At 36.6% G+C, this 21233-nt stretch overlaps 1 protein-coding gene across 1 annotated transcript in view; it reads right to left on the reverse strand.

Annotated features, from left to right (window-relative positions):
• RECK (reversion inducing cysteine rich protein with kazal motifs) overlaps positions 1 to 21233 on the reverse strand; it is a gene marked incomplete at both ends in the record, with an annotated part of 63070 nt that overhangs the window by 14511 nt on the left and 27326 nt on the right. The window contains 10 exons of the mRNA XM_079533684.1: positions 359 to 547; positions 2427 to 2567; positions 3281 to 3417; positions 4112 to 4324; positions 5240 to 5415; positions 6595 to 6866; positions 9395 to 9592; positions 10523 to 10556; positions 18546 to 18587; positions 19581 to 19628. Of these exons, the coding sequence (XP_079389810.1) occupies positions 359 to 547; positions 2427 to 2567; positions 3281 to 3417; positions 4112 to 4324; positions 5240 to 5415; positions 6595 to 6866; positions 9395 to 9592; positions 10523 to 10556; positions 18546 to 18587; positions 19581 to 19628 (1450 nt within the window). The remainder of the gene's footprint in view (positions 1 to 358; positions 548 to 2426; positions 2568 to 3280; positions 3418 to 4111; positions 4325 to 5239; positions 5416 to 6594; positions 6867 to 9394; positions 9593 to 10522; positions 10557 to 18545; positions 18588 to 19580; positions 19629 to 21233) is intronic.

Raw genomic sequence — 21233 nt, forward strand, 5'->3', positions numbered from 1 at the left:
ACAAAGCTCTCATGAGCAAGTTCTGCTATCAGAAAAGAAGCCAGGTGCTATGGAGTACTATAAAATACAGGGCATGCGAAGGAAGTCAGTGACCTTTTGGTTGAAAAATGGCACACTAAGAACAACTTACAAAGAACTTTCATTACTTTAGTCAGACTTTATTCAGTACTGACTTAAATAATGCAACTCCAGCATATAAAAGTATTAAACAAGTGTTACATATGAGGAAGCAGGTATTAATCGCTTTATCTTCTGACAAACTTTGCATTCTATTCCTCTGATCTTCATATGCAACTCAAATTTCATTACTTAAGGAAAAGGTGCTCTGTAAAGATATAATTACCATTCTGATACTTACTTTTTTTTTGTCCTCCAACAATGCATGATTTTTGGAGGTCAACACAATGCATTTCTACACAATTTTCTAGCAATCCAGTGTGTCCACAGGTACAAATCTTGTAACAACCAACATCACCAGCTGAGGATGGAACCTGAATAAGTGTACCTTGACGGACAATAAAATCCGAGGCTTCTCCCAGTTTGCAGCCTGTATACAAAGACAAATTTAACCAAAAATATATTTAAAATTTGAATTGGAGTGCCACTACGAAAACCACTACTGTTTGATTTGTTTAAAAGAAAAAGAAAAAAAAGCCAAAGCAGTTTTTCTCTACCCTTCCCTCATTACAGCAACAAGTAGGAGAAATGGAAGATAACTGAGGCAGTGTCATGAAGTACTTGCAGAAACACCACTTAAGATAAAAAGACTCATAGTTTCAACATCTGTCAAGTAACCCTTATGTTCCACAGTTGTTTAGAAGTAGGAGACATATGTGATGTGGTAAATTCGACATTCTCTGTCACTTCCTCCAGTAAAAGTGCTGCTGCTGCAAGCAATTCAGGTTAAATATCAGTGCTTCTCACTCTCCCTCACTCAAACCACGCTTTTAAGCAGTTACCAAATGCCAGCTTTCCTCTTTGCTTCAAGATCCACAGGTGATTCCTCGTATCACTCAGTGATACCTTCTGATTGAAAGGGGGCAAAAGAATTTCAGCAAGCACTGTTGATGTCTAAGGTAGAACAAAGAAGGGGCCGTAGAATCTAGACACAGTATGATCTCCTACCTCTTTCTGCAGATTCAAACCTTATCACCATCACACATCATCACCATCAAAGCCTACTATTCCGAAGTTAGATAACAAGCTCGTTCTACATGAGGCATTCTCTCAAAATCAGTTCAAGTTAAAGCTTAGTACAGAAGTTAGACAACTCCTATGTTCAAAAAAGTAGCCGCCAAATGGTCATGAATTCCTTTCTAGTAAGATGCAGCTACGTTATCACTCATCCAAACAGCAGCAAAAATGCAGTCAGTCGTGTACTTTTGCATCTCCAGTCTTCATCTTTAATAAGAAGTACCATTGGCCTTATGTGGAAGGACAAAACAGCAATACAATATTCATTACTCGTGTCTTTGTTGTTTCCCAAGCTCAGTGTCACTTTCCTCAAAAGTACAAGCCTACAGATTTTGTAGAGACATGGAGTTCATTTGCCTTGGAGTTTTGATACTTGGAGTTTTCCTGACTCAATAAGCTCATAGTGGTGCCAGTCATTAAAGGGCAAAGATGCTTCATCACTGCTGCTAGCTTGAACAGTAGAGAGAAAGAAGGACAGGCAAATAAATTACATCCATGCCACTTTCTTCTCAAGTCCTGGAACTCTGAATCTTGTGAAGTAAAGAACTGTAGAAACAAGGAAGCTCTTATGCAAAAGTATTCACTTGGGCTGAACTACTCGCCTTTGAGCCACTAGAGAGAGATCAAGATGCTGTTCTGGTCAGTGGTGGATTTGGGACAACTCCACATAAGATACCATCTTGAACTTCAATGTAATATCAGAATTGCTGTGCCAGGGCAAGTGCGCATCCTTCATCCTCCTGCATGTGATCAGATTCTCAGAGCTCTCAGAATGTTGTTCCAAGGCTGACAGCCAAATTTTCATTAATTTCAAGGCAAGAGACAATGTGCACTTATTTGACCAATGAGGAAAATTATATGGATATGGCTAACAAATACAGGGTAACACGCTATTGTGTTTGGAGCTGCAGTGAACTGAAGTGTATTTTTCAGTACTGTATGCTTGTAATTTTAAATAGCAGGCAGGATGGCTACAGATCATGTATGGATATTTATTTCTTCTGAAGAAAAAGTAATTAACAGTATTTTTAAATTAAATGTTACATTTTAGTCAAGTATAACAATACAAAAATAAGAACCAAGAAGATCTGCAAAGCGTGCTACAGGTTTTGAACAGATAATTGTGATAATAGTTCTTGTGGGATATCAGCAATTCATTTTAAAGCTTTCATAAATTTTTCAGTAAAATTTTTACCACCAAAATTTAGGCAAACAGAAGTTCAAACCCTTACCTGGTACGCACAGATATGGAAGACACAATTCTCCAGACTGACATCCTTTTCTATTTACTTCACACAACTGATTAGCTGCACATGGATTTGGATTACATGGATGAGTAACATCTTCCACAATGTTTCCTAAAGAACTTGGACCTGAAAGCAAAGTATACAGCATCTACAATGATTTAAATGAGGTTAATTTATCTACAGGAAACATGGCATTTGTTACAGACAGTAAAACCTTATTTTTGAACACTATTAGATCTTTTTTATATATAACTTTTAATTATACTTGTAAAACCTTGACATGACAACATGGTTTGTCAAGTTTAGTACTCAATCATGGAAGTACTGACCCAAGTGATTCTTCACAAGCAAAATACAATTCCTTATCTTGTTTCTCTAAGATTTTCCTCTAAATGACAAAAGGACAAACTGACAATGACTGCTAGTTCAATCAAGAAAATTCTTATGGTCAATAATTAAGAAATTATTGGTTTGAAGTAGACTTTATGTTGTACCAAGTCTGGTATCACTGATAAAGTTTTATTCTTTATTTATTTATTTATATTCTTCAGAATCAAATTCACTAGTAATACTCTCCAATTCTCCTATTACAAGAAAGGGAAGAAAACAAAGCAACTAAATAGAAAGAACCACCCAAAGCTTTAATGCACCATCTCTCTAGAATCAGTTTATAAGTTTAGCAATACTTTCAGCTGTAGCTTTAACCAAAATTTTACAAAGCTCCAATTTTGTACAAGAATTCTTTTTATTTGAAAGAAATAACAAATGATTAACAGTAGTGGTAAGCACTCAAAGCATGGTGGTTTTCTAATTTGTTGTTTACATATGTCAGTACTTACTCAGGTATGTATCCAAAGGAATGCAGTTCTCCAAGTCATCTGTTGGAGACAAGAGCTCACAAATACTTTCAGCTGAGTGGCCTTCAGGGAATTTATTATGATCTCCACATTTCTTTAGTATTTCCACACAATCTGATCTGCAGGTGAATAAACAAAAAGAACTTCATGAACACCACTTAAAAAAGAAAAGGTCTTGTATTACTATTCTTCTCTTCCTCTAATTCCTGCTGCCTCACAGCAGAGGAATGGATATACTTCACATACACATACACACACACACACACACACACACACACACACGCTCTTTTGGGCTTGGTGAGCTTTGTTTGTTTTCTATGACTTCATTTGCAAGTATCTTTCAAGATCCAGCATTTCCTAGGGTTCAACTTAGGGATTGAAATCACATCTCACTACTGGTACATATTAACTGGTTTCTCATCTACCTGGTCATGTATTTCAAATTTTGTTTTTCCTTTAAAACATGTGTTTTCCAGAGTTGTCTGTCATTTGAAAATAGATCCACAAATGAAAAAAAAAAAAGAGAGTTTCATAGATAAGAGTTAAAAAAACAAACAAACACAAAAAACAACAAACAATCAATTTTCAACACCTATCCATTTCATTTGGAGGCAAGCATCTTCAATTTGCAGTGATGGAACACTGCAAAGAAAAACTTTACAGGGATGAAGCAACTATGAAAGCTTATACTCCCTCTGTATTTGCTCTGCCATGTTTTCCTAACAGCAGTCATACACAATTCCATGGTAACTTTTCAGTTCTCATTAAAATCCTTAGCAAAACTTCTGTTTTTTTTTTTTTCTTGGTACTTACTTGCAGATAATACTTCCTCTAGATTTGCTGTGGCAAGGTTTAATCTGCAGTGAGCAGGCAATTGCCTTCCACATTTCTGGTTGGCATTTATTAATATCAAGAACAGGAATATTTATAAATGGCATCTTAATACTCCCTTTTTCCCAAAGCTTCATGTCATTCATGGCTCCTTGGTCTGACTGCGAATTGCAGCTTCTGAAAAGTTCTGTTGGTCTTAAAAAAAAAATTAAGAAATTGCAGGTATACAAGAGAAAGAAAACAGCACACATTTTACCTTTCACTATATGAATTCTACAGCTTTGAAATGGCTTGCCTTTCGTAGCATAAAATACAGGAATCCTTTCCACAGTTAAGCATGACCAAAATCAGTTTAATTTCTATCTTTAAGAAAAATAGTCTCTTGAAGGCTCAAGGCCAAAATGCCTTCTTCACTTCCCTCTCAGATCACGCATCATTCACATTTTTCTTACCTGAAGAAAACTGACATATTGAGCAAACATTTAAATGCACTGAAAATCTGCTGGAACGTTTTGTGGCAAATCACTAATGCAAGTTGATTTAATTTTTGCCCGGGCTGCATTTATCACATTTACTATTCAGTATATAGTGGCTGTATGACCACAGAGTGGCACGGTGATGTTTTTCAAAGAAAAGCCAGAAATCCCTGCCAGCTAAATGATAAAATGTCAAATGTACTTTTGAAACTCAAACATGACTTAACTAGTAACCTCGCAATGACTAATTCAGGCAGCACTTAAAATTATACATTTTGTCCTATAGAGAATAAAACCACACAAATAGCTCTAAAAGAAAAGGAATTTTGAAAGAAAATTAACACTCAGGAAAATGTTATTAAGTAACATATAAACTTGAGAATTCTTTAACTTATTTATAATGCATAATATTATAATATCGCAGCAAATATGGTTTATTTGCCTATATATTAAGACAGAGGAATATACTGCTAATACATGATGGCATTTTACAAACTCACGAGTTTATTCTAATGTTCTAAACAATAACTAATTTTACAATATCTGAAAGCTAAATATAATCAAGCCTGAAAAACATATTTTTTAATCAAAGCACAAAGATTATTTTTTAAAATATCCAGTGTCTCTCTCCTACCTGTTATTAAAATTAGTGCAGTAAGAAAGATTTCTACAGCCCAGCTGACAAGGTTCTCGTACATCTGCTAAACAGGTCAACATGGAAACTTCAACTGCATTATACTCACAAAAGCGATCAAATTCTTGCCAACTCTGTGAACTGCCCCAGCTCGTGCTATAAAGCTTAGTGCAGAGCTCCCTTGGAGGGAAAGAAAAGTAAAATCAAGTGAAAAGAACAGCAGTTGTTCAGCTGATTACAACAGCCTGCACCGACTAGAAATTTGTGGTAGTGCCAATACATTCTGCAGGAGTATCCAAATGTGTTCTAAGCAAATAGCCACTTCCCAATGGGTTCAGTTTTGCTTAAGAATGTTAGCAAACCATTACACCACTAAGACTGAAAGACTTCAGAATATAAAACATTCAACATAAATGTAATACCTGGAGTCTGAACTTGGATAGATAATAAATCTAGTTAACACACCAATAAACAATTTCTAATCCCACCCTTTATCTTCAGATCACACCTATTCGTGTTACAGAAAAGACTAGCAAGCAAAATGCATTTCTTCCTTTGCCATGATATTTGAAACAAGTGCAAGTGTTTGAGATTTGTCTAGTGTTAACAACACTCAGGGCCCCTTTGTTCACAGCAATATCCCATAAACTATGACTGTCCCCACCAAATGAAGGTATGGTACTTTGTTATAATGTTAAAGTCTATTGCACATTGAAAACATTAAGAAAGGATCAATTTTAAAGAAATGATTATTACAGTAAGCAACTAAAAGTTACTGTATTAATTGCCCTGTGCTACAGCATTCTACATAATAATGTAATTCTAGGGCTACACTACAAAATGGACCATAAAGCAGGAGGTCTGCTGCTCTGCTAATGAAAACTTACACATAAAAGAAAGCAACAGCTCAGAACTAAATTTCACATTGTCAAACTGATGAATTTAAAACGTAGCAATTATCTTTTCAAAGTGGATGGACAATCACTCTGAACTAAAAAGGGCCCAATAGCAATTATTTGCAAGAATGCTGTTCATTGTCATCAGCATCTTGATAAAATCTCTTCATCTTACTTCAATACTAGTATTGCCACAAGTAAGGTATAGCTTTCATTAATTTCAGTGTGTCTGCTACATTCTGCCAGTGCTAAAAATGAGAAGTTTGATTTTTCCAATGGAAGACTTTTTGTTTTTGTTCTTAAGTAAACATGACACTCATGAGACTACCTAAACCTATTTTGCTTCCACGAATTCACAGAGCTCATTATTTAGATGTACACAGTTAGATTTGGGCAAAGGCCTGACATAAAACAACTTCTGAAGCCTTCCCACAGTTGGAGAGGAAGGTAGAGAGATACCGACCTACATGTGGAAGAGTTTGCTTTAGAACAGCAATGAAGTTTTGCTCCATCGAGGCCTGTTGAAGGTGGAGGGTGCACAGTGACTCCTGGGTGAACAGACCTTGAACTCTCAAGAAAACATTGCCAAAGTGGATCCTGAGGAAGAGGCATCGTTTTGCAGCCTTCTATAAGTCCATCAACAATTTCAAGCTCTGTTTTCATTGACATTAGAATTCTTTTACAAGCAGTCTGACATGCATAGTCTTCTGCTCTATCACAGCAATACAAACCTGTTTAAGAAATAACAGTTAATTCTCAAGCATACAGCAACAACCAAGAAACATGACATAAAAGCCCTCACAGAAAAAGTGTTATAGGGCACTTTTCTTTCCTTCTAAAAAAATTAGTTAGTTAGTTGGGAGGTGAAATGAGAAAAATAGCAGCATTGTTACCCCAGCTTTTAAGAGAGCAGACATCAAACTTAGTTAGCTGAGTGCCCTTGGAATTTGCTTTTGAAGACTTCATAGTCCCATGAGACAGTCACTTTTTAAGAACTACCTTTACAAAACATGGGAGCAGGCAATCTCACTGTGTGACAAGCCAAGCAAACAGGGCGTTAGACTAACTTAGCTGAACAGGGAACTCCTCCTGGAACTCAAGCTCAAGAAAGTCTATCATCTCCCTAAACAAGGTCAGGCCATACAGGAAAATGACAGAAGTGCAGTTTGCATTTTCAGAAAGAAAACATAGACAGTCAAAGCTCAATCAGAATTAAAGCTAGCCAGTGATTTTTCAGATAGCAACAAAGGGGATTTGAGTATGCCAACAGCAAGAAGGCGTCTATGGAAAATACTGGACCATTACTAGATGAAACCAATCACTTGATAAATAGGAATTACAAAATGCAGAAACATTCAGTGTCCTTTTTGCTTCTGTCTATAATATTAATGATGGGCTCCTGAGTTCCCCAAGTCCATTGAGCTAGATGACCTAACTGGGGGAGAAGCAACTTTCTCTCCATTTGTGGATGCCAGAAGTGTAAGGAACCACTTAGGTCAGCTCAACATTTGTAAGTCCACTGGGCCTTATGAAATTTAACCTGGGTTACGGAGTATGCTATCAGATGTTCTAGATGGATAAATCAGCTCAACAGCAGGGCTCGAAGTGTTGTAATAAGCGGGGCTGGCAGACAGTCACTAGTGCAGTTCCCTAGAGCTCAACCTTGGGGCCAGTTCTGTTCAACACATTTTACAGATCGCCTGTGGATGCAGGAGTTGAACACATCCTTAGTAAATTAGATGATGCTACTAAACTGGGAGGTGCTTGTGACTCAAGATTGAGGAGGAAGAGGCTTTGCAAAGGAATCTAGAAAGACTGGTGCAGTGCTGGGAAATTTAAGAAGAACAAATATCAGACCGTGCTTGGGATAGAGTAATGCTAGATGCAGGTACAGACTGGGAATTAAGTGCATTAAACACAGCACAGTCACCCAATCAAAACAGGTGATTACCCCACTGTGTTCAGCACTGATACAATCTCACCTTGAACACTGTGCAGTTCTGGACTCTACAATATAAAAAGGATACTAAGATACTTGATTGCATCCTGAGGAAGGCAACAGAAATGGTAAAGTACCTGCAAGGCATGCCCTATGAAGAGAGGTTGAGGGAACTGAGCTTCTTAAGCTTGGAGAGTAGAAGGCTGAGGGCTGACCTCATTGCCCTCTTGTGGAGGAGGAAGTAGAGAAAGGTGCTTGACTTTTCTCCCTGGTATCTAGTAACAAGATACGTGGGAATGGCTAAACTTGTGTGAGGACAGGTTCAGAGTTGACATTAGGAAAAAGTTATTTAAAAGCAGAGTAATTAGATGCTGGAACAGTCTTTCTAGATAACTGGTTGATGTCTTGTGCCTGTACATGTTAAAAAGACATTTGAATAATGCTCTTAATGATAAACTTTAACTTTGAGTCAGCCCTGCAGTAGTATGATGATTTTTGTAGGTCCCTTCCAACTAAAGCTATTTTCTATTGCATTTCTATTCTACTTCTATTCTATTTCAGATAACATTGCTTCTTGGAAATGCAAACAAGAAAAACAGGAACAGTCTCCAGAATGGAGAATAAAATAATAATAATAATAATAATAATAATAATAATAATAATAGTAATAATAGAAATAACAACAACAACCAAGTGCACCTATAAATAAAATAGACATTGTATAAATTAATATAATTACATATTACTAACAAGTGTGTTCATATAGTTTATAGAATAAACAATATTCAATAATATGATGAGTGCACCAAAAGTAATACCTCCAATGCTATTATTTTGGCCCATGGTCAGAGGTTTACGTTGGTGGTTTGGCAGTAGAGGTTGAACCCTTCCACCAATGTTCTACTACATTTTGTTGCTGTGCAACAGATGGCAGAGAGGGCCAGTCTGACAAAATGCTGTCTGACAAGGAAGCGTGTACCATGCAAAGTGTGGAACAGAATAAGTGTGGGGAAAAAAAAGGCACCCACTGACGTTCATCAGTGCTTGCTGAACATTTCTGGAGACCAAAGAGTGAGGTGAGCCCAGTGAGGTGGTGAGTGGTATGTTTCAGCAGTGACAACAACAGTAGTTTGCCTCCATGGATGCACATTTTTACAAGCTTGGCATGAAGGCTCCTGTTCACTGCTGGTGAAAATGCACACCTCATGGTGGTGACTATGTTGTAAACAGTGGTTTGAAATAAATTGCAGGTATTGCTTTCAGAGCACCTTACACACATTTTTAGAGGAAAAACGTTCATAAAAGAATTTTTATACTTACTATCTGTAGGATTTCTCATTGGATAGGATTGCGTATAGTTGTTCACACAGTGTATCAGCTGAGGGCTAATTGATGCACAGTAATTTTCAACTGCTTTTATTTGTGAAGGACCAGGAGAGGAGTCTGTCCGAAAAATTGCTTGACAATATTCTCGACAGTTTGTATGATGACCTGCATAACTGCAACAGATTGACCCCACTGGGGAAAAAGAAAGACAAAGAAAAACCCATGGTTTCCTACACAGGGGAACAAAGATGTGACCATGTCTGTACCCCACATAATGATGCACAAGATACTACTTTAAAAAAGAAACAACACAGAAAAAGCAATGCAGAAGACCAAATTATCTTCAGCAAAATAATCTGTCTACAGAATGCATGGGAATATCTGTAATTAGTCAAAGCACATTTTCTGGTTCCCACCTATCTTGAATTCACATTTAAATCATTAATAAGCCAGCTGAATTATATCCTCAGATATTTTGCTCCTATTTAATGTAACTAATCTTTCTCTATAACTGAATTATTAGACAGATACAAATGGTAAACAAATAAATATGAAACCAGTATCTCAAAACTCATTTAAACCAAATAAGAGAGAGCTTGAATCATTGCGATTCACACATTTTGCCATGTTATTAAATATACTGTTCTTGAGAAGCAGAATCACAGAATCGCTGGGGTTCAAAGGGACCTTATAGACAAACTATTTCCTGTGCCCCGGCCACGGGCAGGATTGCCAACCACTAAATACTATTATTGGAATTAATTCTGAGACATTGAGTTCTCTGTGCCCAGCTATTTCATTTTCTATAGACAGAAATCAGACAACATAGCACTTGCGTGGCACAAGACTTCAAACATATCTGCTTTATTTTGTTAAAAAAAAACCCAAACATATACAGATACATAGATTAAAAATTGATAGCAATTATGCAAACAGCCCAATCTTCTTACCACTTGAGCAAAAAAAATTATACATTTGCCTAGCCCTTCTGTGGAACCAAATCCATGTGATTTGCGTACATGTTCGCCTACAGAATTTCTTGCATTTCAGAGGAAGAATTGTTAGCTTATAAAAGGAAAACTAAAAACAAAAAAAGCAAAAAACTATTCATTACATACTTACTTTCATTTCTGTTAATACAACTAAAGAGAGCATTCTGAAATCAAAACAAAAATAGCATTACAAGCCTGAAAACTTCCAAATAAACATTTAGGTGTCCGCTCATTTCCAATGTTTTTGTTCAACTAGTTCAGTTTAACTGGAACAAATAAGAATGCTAAACAAAAGCCCTGAATGAAAGAAATGGAAGGATCAAGTATCACCTAAGCACTGTGAACAATACTAGTGAAGTACATTCAAGCAAAAGGATGATTTTTCTAGATTTCTAGACTACCTTCAAAAGAACATGTCAGAATAGGATATACCAACACGTTTTTGCATGACAATTTTAAAGGATATCTGTGGAAGGAAAAACAAAACAAAACAAAACAAAACAAAACTTTGCATATGCACATGTGCAAACAGAAAATTTCAAGAATCTCAGCATTATACCTTAAAATCTAACACATGCTATCAATGCCATTGAATTACAGTCACCAAATAGTACACCTGGGGGATACTCAACATGTTAAACTGCATAAGAAGGAGGCAAACACACACATCCAATTGTTTGCTTTCAGAGGGCTCTATAACGCACAGGACGACTGACTGACAGACTGCATAGTGAACTCCTGCCCAAAATAACCACTGTCTTCCCCACATTTCTTCATCAAGCACTGCATATAAGCTTTCTGGAACTCAATGGAAAGGTGAAGTTCTGAGGCTGAAGTTCTAAAATACAGTTGCCAGTTATGAAAGATGAAAATTACACGATTCTGAAAAAGAAATGCAAAGCCTTTCTACACTTGCAAGGTTATCAGAAGTGACCAAGACCATTAACATAAAGACAATATAATCCACATCTTCATAAACTTCCTGATCTCCTTCATTTCTCCTATCACCATCTAACAGGATTTCTGTTAGGAGAAATAGAAATTCCCTCAGTAGCATTACTTTAAAATTTGTTTACTCAGAAGACTTCATGATCCTTTCCTCAGCTGGATTTTCTACAGCTGAATCTTCTGATTGTGGGAACCCCCCCTGCACTGCAAAACAAAGCACAAAGATGCCAAGTGGCTACAAGTCAAAAAGTAGCATGCTGAGGTCTTCCATTATCAATTGGCCAGAGGGCAGCAGCTGTCACTTTCTCTTTGACAAACAGTAAATAAGTATATAAAATTTTCTTGAGATTCTTCCTCTACATTATTTCCTCATATTTACCACATTGCAGAGAAGTGGGTATCCCCAATAATGGTTTTTTTGTTGTTGTTTTGTTTTTTCAAAAATCTGTACTGCTATAAATGGATCAAAATGTTACATTTTCTTCACTTAATTATATTTAAACATTCTATTAGAAATCACCCCGATCTTTCTTTTTCTCTCAGAGATTGTTTACAGTGCAGGACTTTGTTTTTCCAATTCAAATTCTCTTTCTGCTTTGTTCCCAGAGATCATTTGAGTCAATCTGATTTGGCATTATATCCTTATTTACTCCCCTGAATCCTGGTCTGGGAAGTACTACAGAACCAAGTAAAGTCAATATCAAAGTAACCAGTCCTCCCCTGTGGCTAACTCATAAAAACACAAATAACTGCAACTTCTGAATGCTGATGATTTCCTTTCAAGCAGCGTGCTCACGTTTGGTTGTGCTTAACAGGGAAAGGTAAATGTAGAACATATTTCCTCCCACAAGAGCAGAACAAACAGGCAGTCTCACATTTACTGGACAGATTCAGCGTAGGCAAGTATACAACCTACAACTTCTGTACCCTCTTCCTTATCTACTCACCTTCAGAGACACCTTAACTCCTGATACTGAAACCTTAAGCCCTAATCTCTTATTTTGTTGGTATGTTACTCATTATTCACATTTATTTCACTAAAAAACACTGCAGAATTCTACAAACCTACTTTCCCCTTTTTAAACTATTCTCCTAATAAAAGCTTTGTATGTACCCAAGTAAAAAGGATTTTCTTTAATGTTGTTCTTTACTTTCATAGCTATCTACATAGCTATCTTCTGTTGTTCACTTAAAAGCAAGAACTCTCAGTACACAGATTGGCTCTCTACACGTGAACTAGCATTCCCAAGTAGACAGTTCTGATGAAAATCTGAAAAGCCACAAGAAACATTTACAGTACCAAATGATGGATGGTTGATGTTTTAACATAGATTTGAAAAGCCTCAAGTCTTAAAGTTTCAGTTTGTATCATGTCATTGATGATTTGATTTTATTCAAATTTATGGTTGAGTTGGTCACGAGTACCAACTTATCAGCTAATCTTTATGTTGTGTCAAACATAGTCCTATAATCCTGTTTTCTACAGCGTCATAAGGAAATAATCTTTTGGATAATTTATTCTTGGCTGGTGAAATAAGTTGACAGTCAAATGTAGGATTTTAAAGAAAATACCTCCAATACTGTAGTGAGCAGAGTGGCTTTCTTCTATTAACAGTCAGGAATTTATTTACTGGGTAAACCATGGTAGATAGAACACTGACACAATGTAAGAGAATAAAAAAAGCTAACTTTAAAATATAAGTTAGATTTATCTATAAACTTTACTATTTATCATTTTATTGATCATGAATAAAAGCACAGATAAAGGAATTCATAAGCCTGCTCTACATAAAATAATACACAGAACCTCACTAAGTCAAATTCTAGAATCCTGTTTCAAATTTTAGATCCTTACTGACAAGAACACTGCAGAAGTTCTCTAAGAGTACGAACAATTTCACAGCAAAACTACTCATCCCAGCAGCAGGTTTTCATCAGATTCAGTTCAGAAACTATTTGCAAAGCAACTTCTGTCATCCATTCATATGTAACAGGGATGACGGACACAAGAACTAATGGAAGCAACATGCAGACAGAATAACCATCCTATATCTGTAAAGAACAGGTTTATACTGTTACATAAAGGAGCATGTCATTTATATAGCACCATACTGTCTGGCTTGGGACCTCTGGTGTATCACAGAACAATCAGAAAAGATCTGCTGTCGCACACAACATCAGTCTGATCCAAAACTGACTAATTTCAGATGCTTCTGAGGATGGACTCCTACACACACAGCCGTATCAAGCACTGCAACATGGCGTACACAGCAGCAAAGTAGGAAGCAACACTGCCCTAGAATCACAGAATAGTTTGACTTGGAAGGGACCTTACAGATCACCTAGTTCCTACTCCCCTGCCATGGGCAGAGTTGCCATCCCCTTGATGAGGCTGCCCAGGGATCCAACCTGGCTTTGAACTCCCCCAGGGATGGGGCATCCACAGCTTCTCTGGGCAGCCTGGACCATCACCTCACCATCCTCTGAGTGAAAAAATTCCACATAACATCTTTTTATTTTAAGACATTTCCTCTTGTCCTATCACTATTTGTCCATGTAAAAAGTCAATCTCCCTGCTGTTCATACACTCCCTTCAAGCACTGGAAGGCTGCAGTGAGGTCTCCCCACAGCCTTCTCTTCTCCAAGCTGAACAAGCCCATCTCCCTCAACCTTTCTTCATAGGAGAGGTGCTCCAGCCCTCTGATCACCTTTGTGGTATTCCTGTGGAACTGGCTCAACGTCTGCATGTTTTTCTAATGCTGGAGTCCCAGGCTTGGAAACAGCACTCCAGATGAGGCCTCATGAGGGCAAAGTAAAGGGGAACAATTGCACTAAGACAGTAAAGGGTTCTGAAAAGCCTGAGGTCTGTTTGCCATGGTTATGTCTAAGTACTGATCATACTTTCAGACAGCATAAGCAATATTTAGAGTGATCAGAAACTCAGGTAAAATTTATCAAGTTGAATATTATATCCTCTTGTAACTATTTTATACATCTTCCCCCCAGTCCCCCCAAGACAGGCAGGATCTTCTAACCAGGTAATCAGTCTTCACTCTGTAAATCAAAACTGGAGTTCTGCAGATGGCTGAATCACTGTAATAACACTCATATTACTGTTAAAAGAGTTCAGTCTTTCTTCCCTTTCCTATGTTGTTTTCAACTCTTCTTTCCCTGCTCCTGATTGTATAGTCTCCTGTATGCCTTCACATCAGCTCTGACTCCAATAATCTTTTAATGACCTTATTTTTCTCAGTAGCCCTGAAGAATATTTTCCTCTTGTTCTAGGAATTTACAAAATCTTTTAGAAGATTGTGCTCCATCCCTGGAGACAGCCAGGGTCAGGCTGGATGGGGCTCTGAGCACCTGATGGAGCTGTGGGCATCCCTGCTCACTGCAGGGGGGTTGGACCAGAAGGCCTTTAAGGGTTCCTTCCAACTCAGATGATACTACGATTCTAGAAGGACCTGCCAGATGCCAGCTCCAGAATAAAGTAGGCAAAAAAGATTTGGCATGGCTAGCAGAGGGAGAGAGCATGTGGAAAAAAGGCAGCTTCAGGAGAGAACAGGAGGAACTTCAGCTGCACTGAGTTGTTAAAGCAACTCAACCTCATGAAACTGTAGCCTGTAATATCACTGTATTCTGCGGTAGCTAAGTATTCTTTGTTGACTTTGCTCTTTGTGTAGGTCTGGAAAACTATTCACTGTCTCAGAAAACAAATCTATACATCTTGGAAGCACAACTATACACACATGAGAAAATCTCAGAAAAAATAACGCCACCTATTTGTAAGTAAAGCTGATTACAGCTTTAAACAGTCATAGTCTGACTTCAGTTAGTGACCCTAACTTCATTACAGAATACAGAGCTAAGCCCTATCTACAGTATTAAGTAGCAGTCATATTTAAGTCTCATCAGCCCATTCAAACTTCTTCCTGAATCTGCCATCAAAATCTCTTGAAATAGTGAACTGTGAGAAAAGAGAGAAAAAAACAAAATAAAAGATAAAACAGATATATGTAAAGCAAAACAAACAGCTCCCTCCCATGCACAAAAACCAGTATCAGCAGAAAAGAGTGTTTGCCTTAAAAGAAAAAACTAACTCACCAAGACCTGTGGAAATGAAGATTAAAGAAAATAAAAAAATTTAAAAAATTGAACTCCCTATTTCAACTAATGAATAAAATATTAAGAGAACAAAGATGGCCATATTGAACTTCAAAGGACAAACGTAAAATTACTTGCTCTACTTGTTGATTAACCTCAGCTTTCAGACTCCTCTTTTTTTTAAAAAAAAACCCATAACAACAAGCACTGCTGAAACTGGTCACTAATTGAGATTACAAGTAGGAGAAACGGAAAGCAGCAGACAGACACAGCTAAAACAAGTGCGTATGCATTAAGAAAACAGTCTCAAAGACCTTCTGTCATGATGAAAATTGAAAAAGGTAACTCAAGCTTGTCTAGCAGAAAAGATTTTCCAGTCTTCCTCAACAGAAGCTCCCTGAAGAAAGATTTCAGCCAGTACTGCAGGACCTAACTGGTTTCGCTCTTTTTGGAGCTCATCAGCTGCAGGTAACGGCTCAAAACCCAAAGCACATGCACATCGACAGTGCAGAGCAAACTGCTAAAGGAGAAAGTCTGTCGCATTGCAAGGCATGCTTTTGCATCTTTTTCTAAACAGTTTCTTCTTGTACCTTGAATGAAAAATGGCAGTGAAGCTGCTCATTTACACAAGAAAACAGAGGATTTTAAAAAAAATATTACTTCTCTTCCTGAAAATTACAGTTGTACACATGTTCTATCAACCTGTGAATAAATAAGTTTAGTACTATTGTCTTGCGCATACTAACCATGTAAAAAAAAGCATTTTAAGTTCTGTTAGCCTTTCCTCAACTTAATTTAATTTAATCTTAGAATTTAATCAACAGGATTTAAAGTCAGAAGGTAACATACTGAGGCTTAGTGGAGTGAAGTAGAAATTTCAGATTATGGTGCACAATTGTTTAGATTTTTAAAAAACTTTCAACAAGTAACAATCAAGGCCAAGGTTTTCCTGAATTGTGTTAAACAATTACAAAAGAAAGAAAGGAAAAAGAGAAAACCTTGCAGAGTAAGGTAGAACATGATCACTGGAATTTAAGTTTTGGCAAGAATTCTGAGTCTTGCATCGACTTTCTTTGAACTGTGAAGAACAGTAACAAGAAGCACCCCAAGATCACATTATTACTAACTACAATGTGTGGTAGATAGAGGTCAAGTCTGCTGCAAATTCTTAAGTGATGTTGTGCTTCCAGAGGCCACACACAGCTGCATTTTTTAGGAGTTCATTAAAACCATTTTGTAATCTTTTCTATGTCCTTAGCATCTTAAATATGGTAATAAACTCTTCACAACTTACTTCAACCATTATATATTACTTTGCTACTTTTTCAAGCATCATTCCATGTAGCCTTTTCAAAAAATGAATTTTCACACAAAACTTTTAAAAATAGGAAAAATTAGAAAACCCTACACACAACCCAAGCAGCCCACTTCCTTCTTCGTCCATTGATTATCACCTACCTTCTTTTTAGATAAAGATGAACGAGATAGTAGAAAGCTGGTAGTAGTGAAAGATAAAAGATAAGAGGTGCACAGAGCTAAAGAGAAAAGAGGACAAAAATGAGTGTCTGAGAAGCAGAAGATGGGAAAAAGGAATTCCACAATAACATCTTTCAAAAGAAGCCAAATAATGTATACTCAAGTAACATTCAAAACTCTTCAAGGATACTACGCATTTTTTTTAAATATAATTTCTGCATGCAGTGCTTCTTGCACATAGAACACGCTTCATAGGGTATGCTTTAAAACTTTCAATGCACCAATCAAGAATTAACAGCTTATTACGCCACAAATCATTTCTAAAAAGTACAATCTCTGAATCACAAGAATCACAAACTTTACTAACAGTAACTGCAATCCAATAAAAGCATTTTCAGTTAATCTTATGACAAGTTGGCACATCAGTGCTAAAGTGATTCACTTATTGCACAACTTTGGACTCCGCTTAGCAACTTCTCACTTTCTAACATCTTCCATTTGGAGATTATTTTTTTCTCCTGCTTTCACTGCTCTGATCCCTACGCCTTACTCTTGAAGACTTCTCTCATTCTCTGTGCTCACTAACTTAGTGGGAAGCTGAAGGTAAGCTAATGAAGTTGCTTTCCTACTCTCAAAATACTACTGAAAAGTACTACGCAAAGTTTGGTTTACTGGTGTAAGAACCTTGTGCAAACTCTCTGAAATCCCTGTGTGAGTGTATGAGATTAACCAGTTGATAAGCTAGGAGAGTGTTCACAAGATAAACTTTTATATTGTTAATTCAGCTCGTTGTTATCTATATGTTGTCTTTATCACATTCAGCACCTCCGTAGCTAGTTCTCAATAAACTATTTCTCAAATTGGATCCTTACTTTTAGTGAGTCATGGCTTCTTAAACAAAAAGGCAAACACAATACATAAAACATTGCATTTATGTGATTCAGAGGCTGCTTCTGATCTTGTCATCTAGTGTTTTAATTAGCCACTCACCTCCCAGTCATTCAGTTTTTCCCCAATAACTGAACTGAATACAAAGTATGGTACTAGCCAAAGACATGGAAGCTACTCAGAAGACTACAATGAGCATGCAACATCCACCATGGAAACTACTAAAAATAAACAAACAGAAAGGAGGGAAAAAGGGAAGGCACGTTCCCTCCAGAAGCAGCTTCTCAAATCTCACACCTTAGACAAAACTGCCTTAAATTTTATGCATGCAATAGACCTCTTGAAAGCATAGCAAATACTACTTTTCATGACTATCCATAACGTCTAAGATACACAGGAAAATCTATTTTCATACAAAAAAATGTAATAAGTGAGGATCTACCATATCAGATAATTTCATTTGTATCCCTAACATAATATCTGTGCCTACCAATCCTAGTGCTCATTAAAGAAGTTCTTTTCTTCTTCATCAACCAGAAGACTTGATTTCTCCTTCTGTTATTTTGCTGTCTCTCCTAGTCTTTTAAAGTACTGCACAGATAAAAAGAGTTAAGGTTTTCTGTGCAATAACAGCAACATCCCACTTTCTAAAATTCCAGACAAAAACTGGAGAAAGAGACTAAGAAAAGTAAGTAAGATGACTATCACTATTTTGTAGGTGTTCTTTATTCTCTTACCTTTCCTCTCCCGTTCTCCTTCAACACATATTGGCCAACCTCCTACAGCAATGCAGAAATGCAGAAAAAAAGAAGGAAACAGACCAGCATAATAGAGGAGAAGCTTACAGATGTTGACAGTATAGCATATTATAGCATCAGAAAAGACAGAACTACTTAAAATGAAAAATAATCTTAAAGACAATAAACTATAGTAACTTCAATGGAGAGGAATCTAGGAAAATATTCTGTAGATTGATTATATAGAAAGACCAAAGGAAAATCAAACAAACAAGGAATTCAATGTTTTCTGAAAAATGAGAAACCTGCTATATTTCTTCCCAAATCAAAAAGAATTGTGTGACACCATTCAATACGGGCAGAACTTACACAGGACTGTCTAATTCAGGACAGCAGGCAGGATGAAAGGGGATGAAAGAGTGGGAGAAGGAGAATTCTGTTTTTTAAATGAAGAAACATTGAAAGGGAAGAAGTCCTAGCAAACTAACATTTCTACAGAATCCTACAAAAAGAGCACAAATCTTCATTTACACATTTCTGAAAACATTCTAATGATTAATTTTAAAAGTAATTTTAAAAGTAGAACAGTATAAGTGGCAAGCACACTTTCACTGATGTTAGCAAAAATTATTCCTTTTGAATGAGGATAGGCTACATAAAGGCTTATTCTTTCCTGTATTTATTTCCTTAGTTTTTTAGTCGCTGTTAAGCTACATATGCCATTCTAGAAGTCAAAACGTTGCTGACAGTGAATGTTCACAATAAATGCCTACTTTTATCAGAACTCTTATCAAACAGTTTTACAATCCGAATCTCCATTTTGAAAGCTGTATCTTTTTCATTCAAATTAAGATATATGCAAGGGAAGCCCCTTTCTTACAGAAAGCAATTGTACTTTTACAGTAATTGCAGACAGCTAATTTGCAGTTGGATGGAAGTATCCAGACATGCTACTATAAGATGATTGGACTTTCCCTCATTATTTATATAACAAACGACTTAATAAGATACATGTGCATATAAATACATACGTACCTCATATTCCTTTCTACAGACTTTTAAAATATCATTCTTTGAAGAAGCCTGAAAACAGAAAATGCCCCAATTTGAAGTAGAAAACAATAAAAACATGTTGCAAAATAAAAATGATTCTGACTTTGTTACCTAAGATAACCATGGATACAAGATCTACTTTAACATTCTGTTTTAGGAACCTGAAGAATCCACTTAAAGCTTTAAGGAAAAAAAGTAGAAGCTACAACTTTGTCTCCATTACATTTGATTAAAACCCCAAAACACTTATTTCTGCACCAAGTTAGTCGATACTGGAAGCACAGACAAAGCAACTTAGTTTTCATCAGAGGTTTTCCAGACAGAGCAGAATACTGGAAAAAACAAGGAAATGGAAGAGCCTGTTCATCACTTTTCTTCATTTTGTATGTTCAATGATGTTAATCTGTTTTATTCCTTTCTTCTCCCTCTAGAATATGAAATTCTACAATTACTATTGTAAAAGCAATTTGCAGAAAACCCCCTTTTGCAGTGTAGATAAGTTTTTTTTTTGTTTGTTTGTTTTTTTTTTTTTTTTTTTTTTGTCGATTAACTCTTGCTCCTTTTTCATGTCAGATATTAAATATTATGGTCGTTACTTACATTAGATATTTTTCCCTCCAGCAATTTAAAATAACCAAGGTAAGATATGACCTATAGTATCACCTTCAAAATGCCTGCAGAACCCCCTCAAGTTTTAAGAATCAATATTAACATCCTGTTATTCACCATTATCCTTAATGGTGAATATCCTTAAAATCCCAAGTCATGTCTGTTTTAGTTTAAATGAAAATCATGTGAATCATATCAACCAGAGTCAGTACGAGACACAGCCAAGATACATAGACAGCAGTCTTCAATCAAGCAACACAGCATTTGATACTGAGAACAAAGAGAAATGACACAGCAATCATAAGATTAAATTAAGTTTCACAGAACACAACCATAAATGAAAGATCTAGAAAAGAAACATTAGGATAAATCTGAAAACTTTGCTAAGATATGCATTTGGGTACAGACACATATTCTTTTCAGAAGAACGAAAACACTTTTTGAACTACAGTTACATTTGTCTACTGTTTCTCTTTTCCTCACTGTGCCATGAAACTTCACATACAATGGCCACCTCACATGCTGCCTTCCAGTCTGCCCTACTGCAGAGTAAAAACTTTCATTCAGAGATTGCAAAAAATAGAAAAAAAATAATCAAGAAATTATGTTTATCGTAACAAAAGTAAAGAGAGCTCTGGAATCTCTGCAGATGTAGTAAATACTGCTATGAAACAACAAAATAGAGCACATCAGCAGCAATCACATACCTCCAGTTTGCAACGAAAAACTAAACTTGTTATCTCAATTTGCAAAGTTACATGATGCAACCACCCAGCACTCACACTGGAGCCTCTGTAGTGGTAAGATGGCTGCTGAATCTTATAGTTATTAACAATTATATCTTCATTACATATGGCTTTAAAACACAGACAAAAAGGCACAGCACCACTCTCAGACATGTTTTCTGTTTTGATGTTGGAGAATTTTGGGACGCAAGTTTGCAGTGCTGCAGGTGCAGTTTAAGACAGATCAAATAAGGTTTTTTCACTAGGGTGATGGCAAGATCTTCCTCTCTGCTTCCCCTGC

This window comes from Tetrao urogallus, assembly GCF_951394365.1.
Source record: "Tetrao urogallus genome assembly, chromosome: 3".
Lineage (NCBI taxonomy): Eukaryota > Metazoa > Chordata > Aves > Galliformes > Phasianidae > Tetrao > Tetrao urogallus.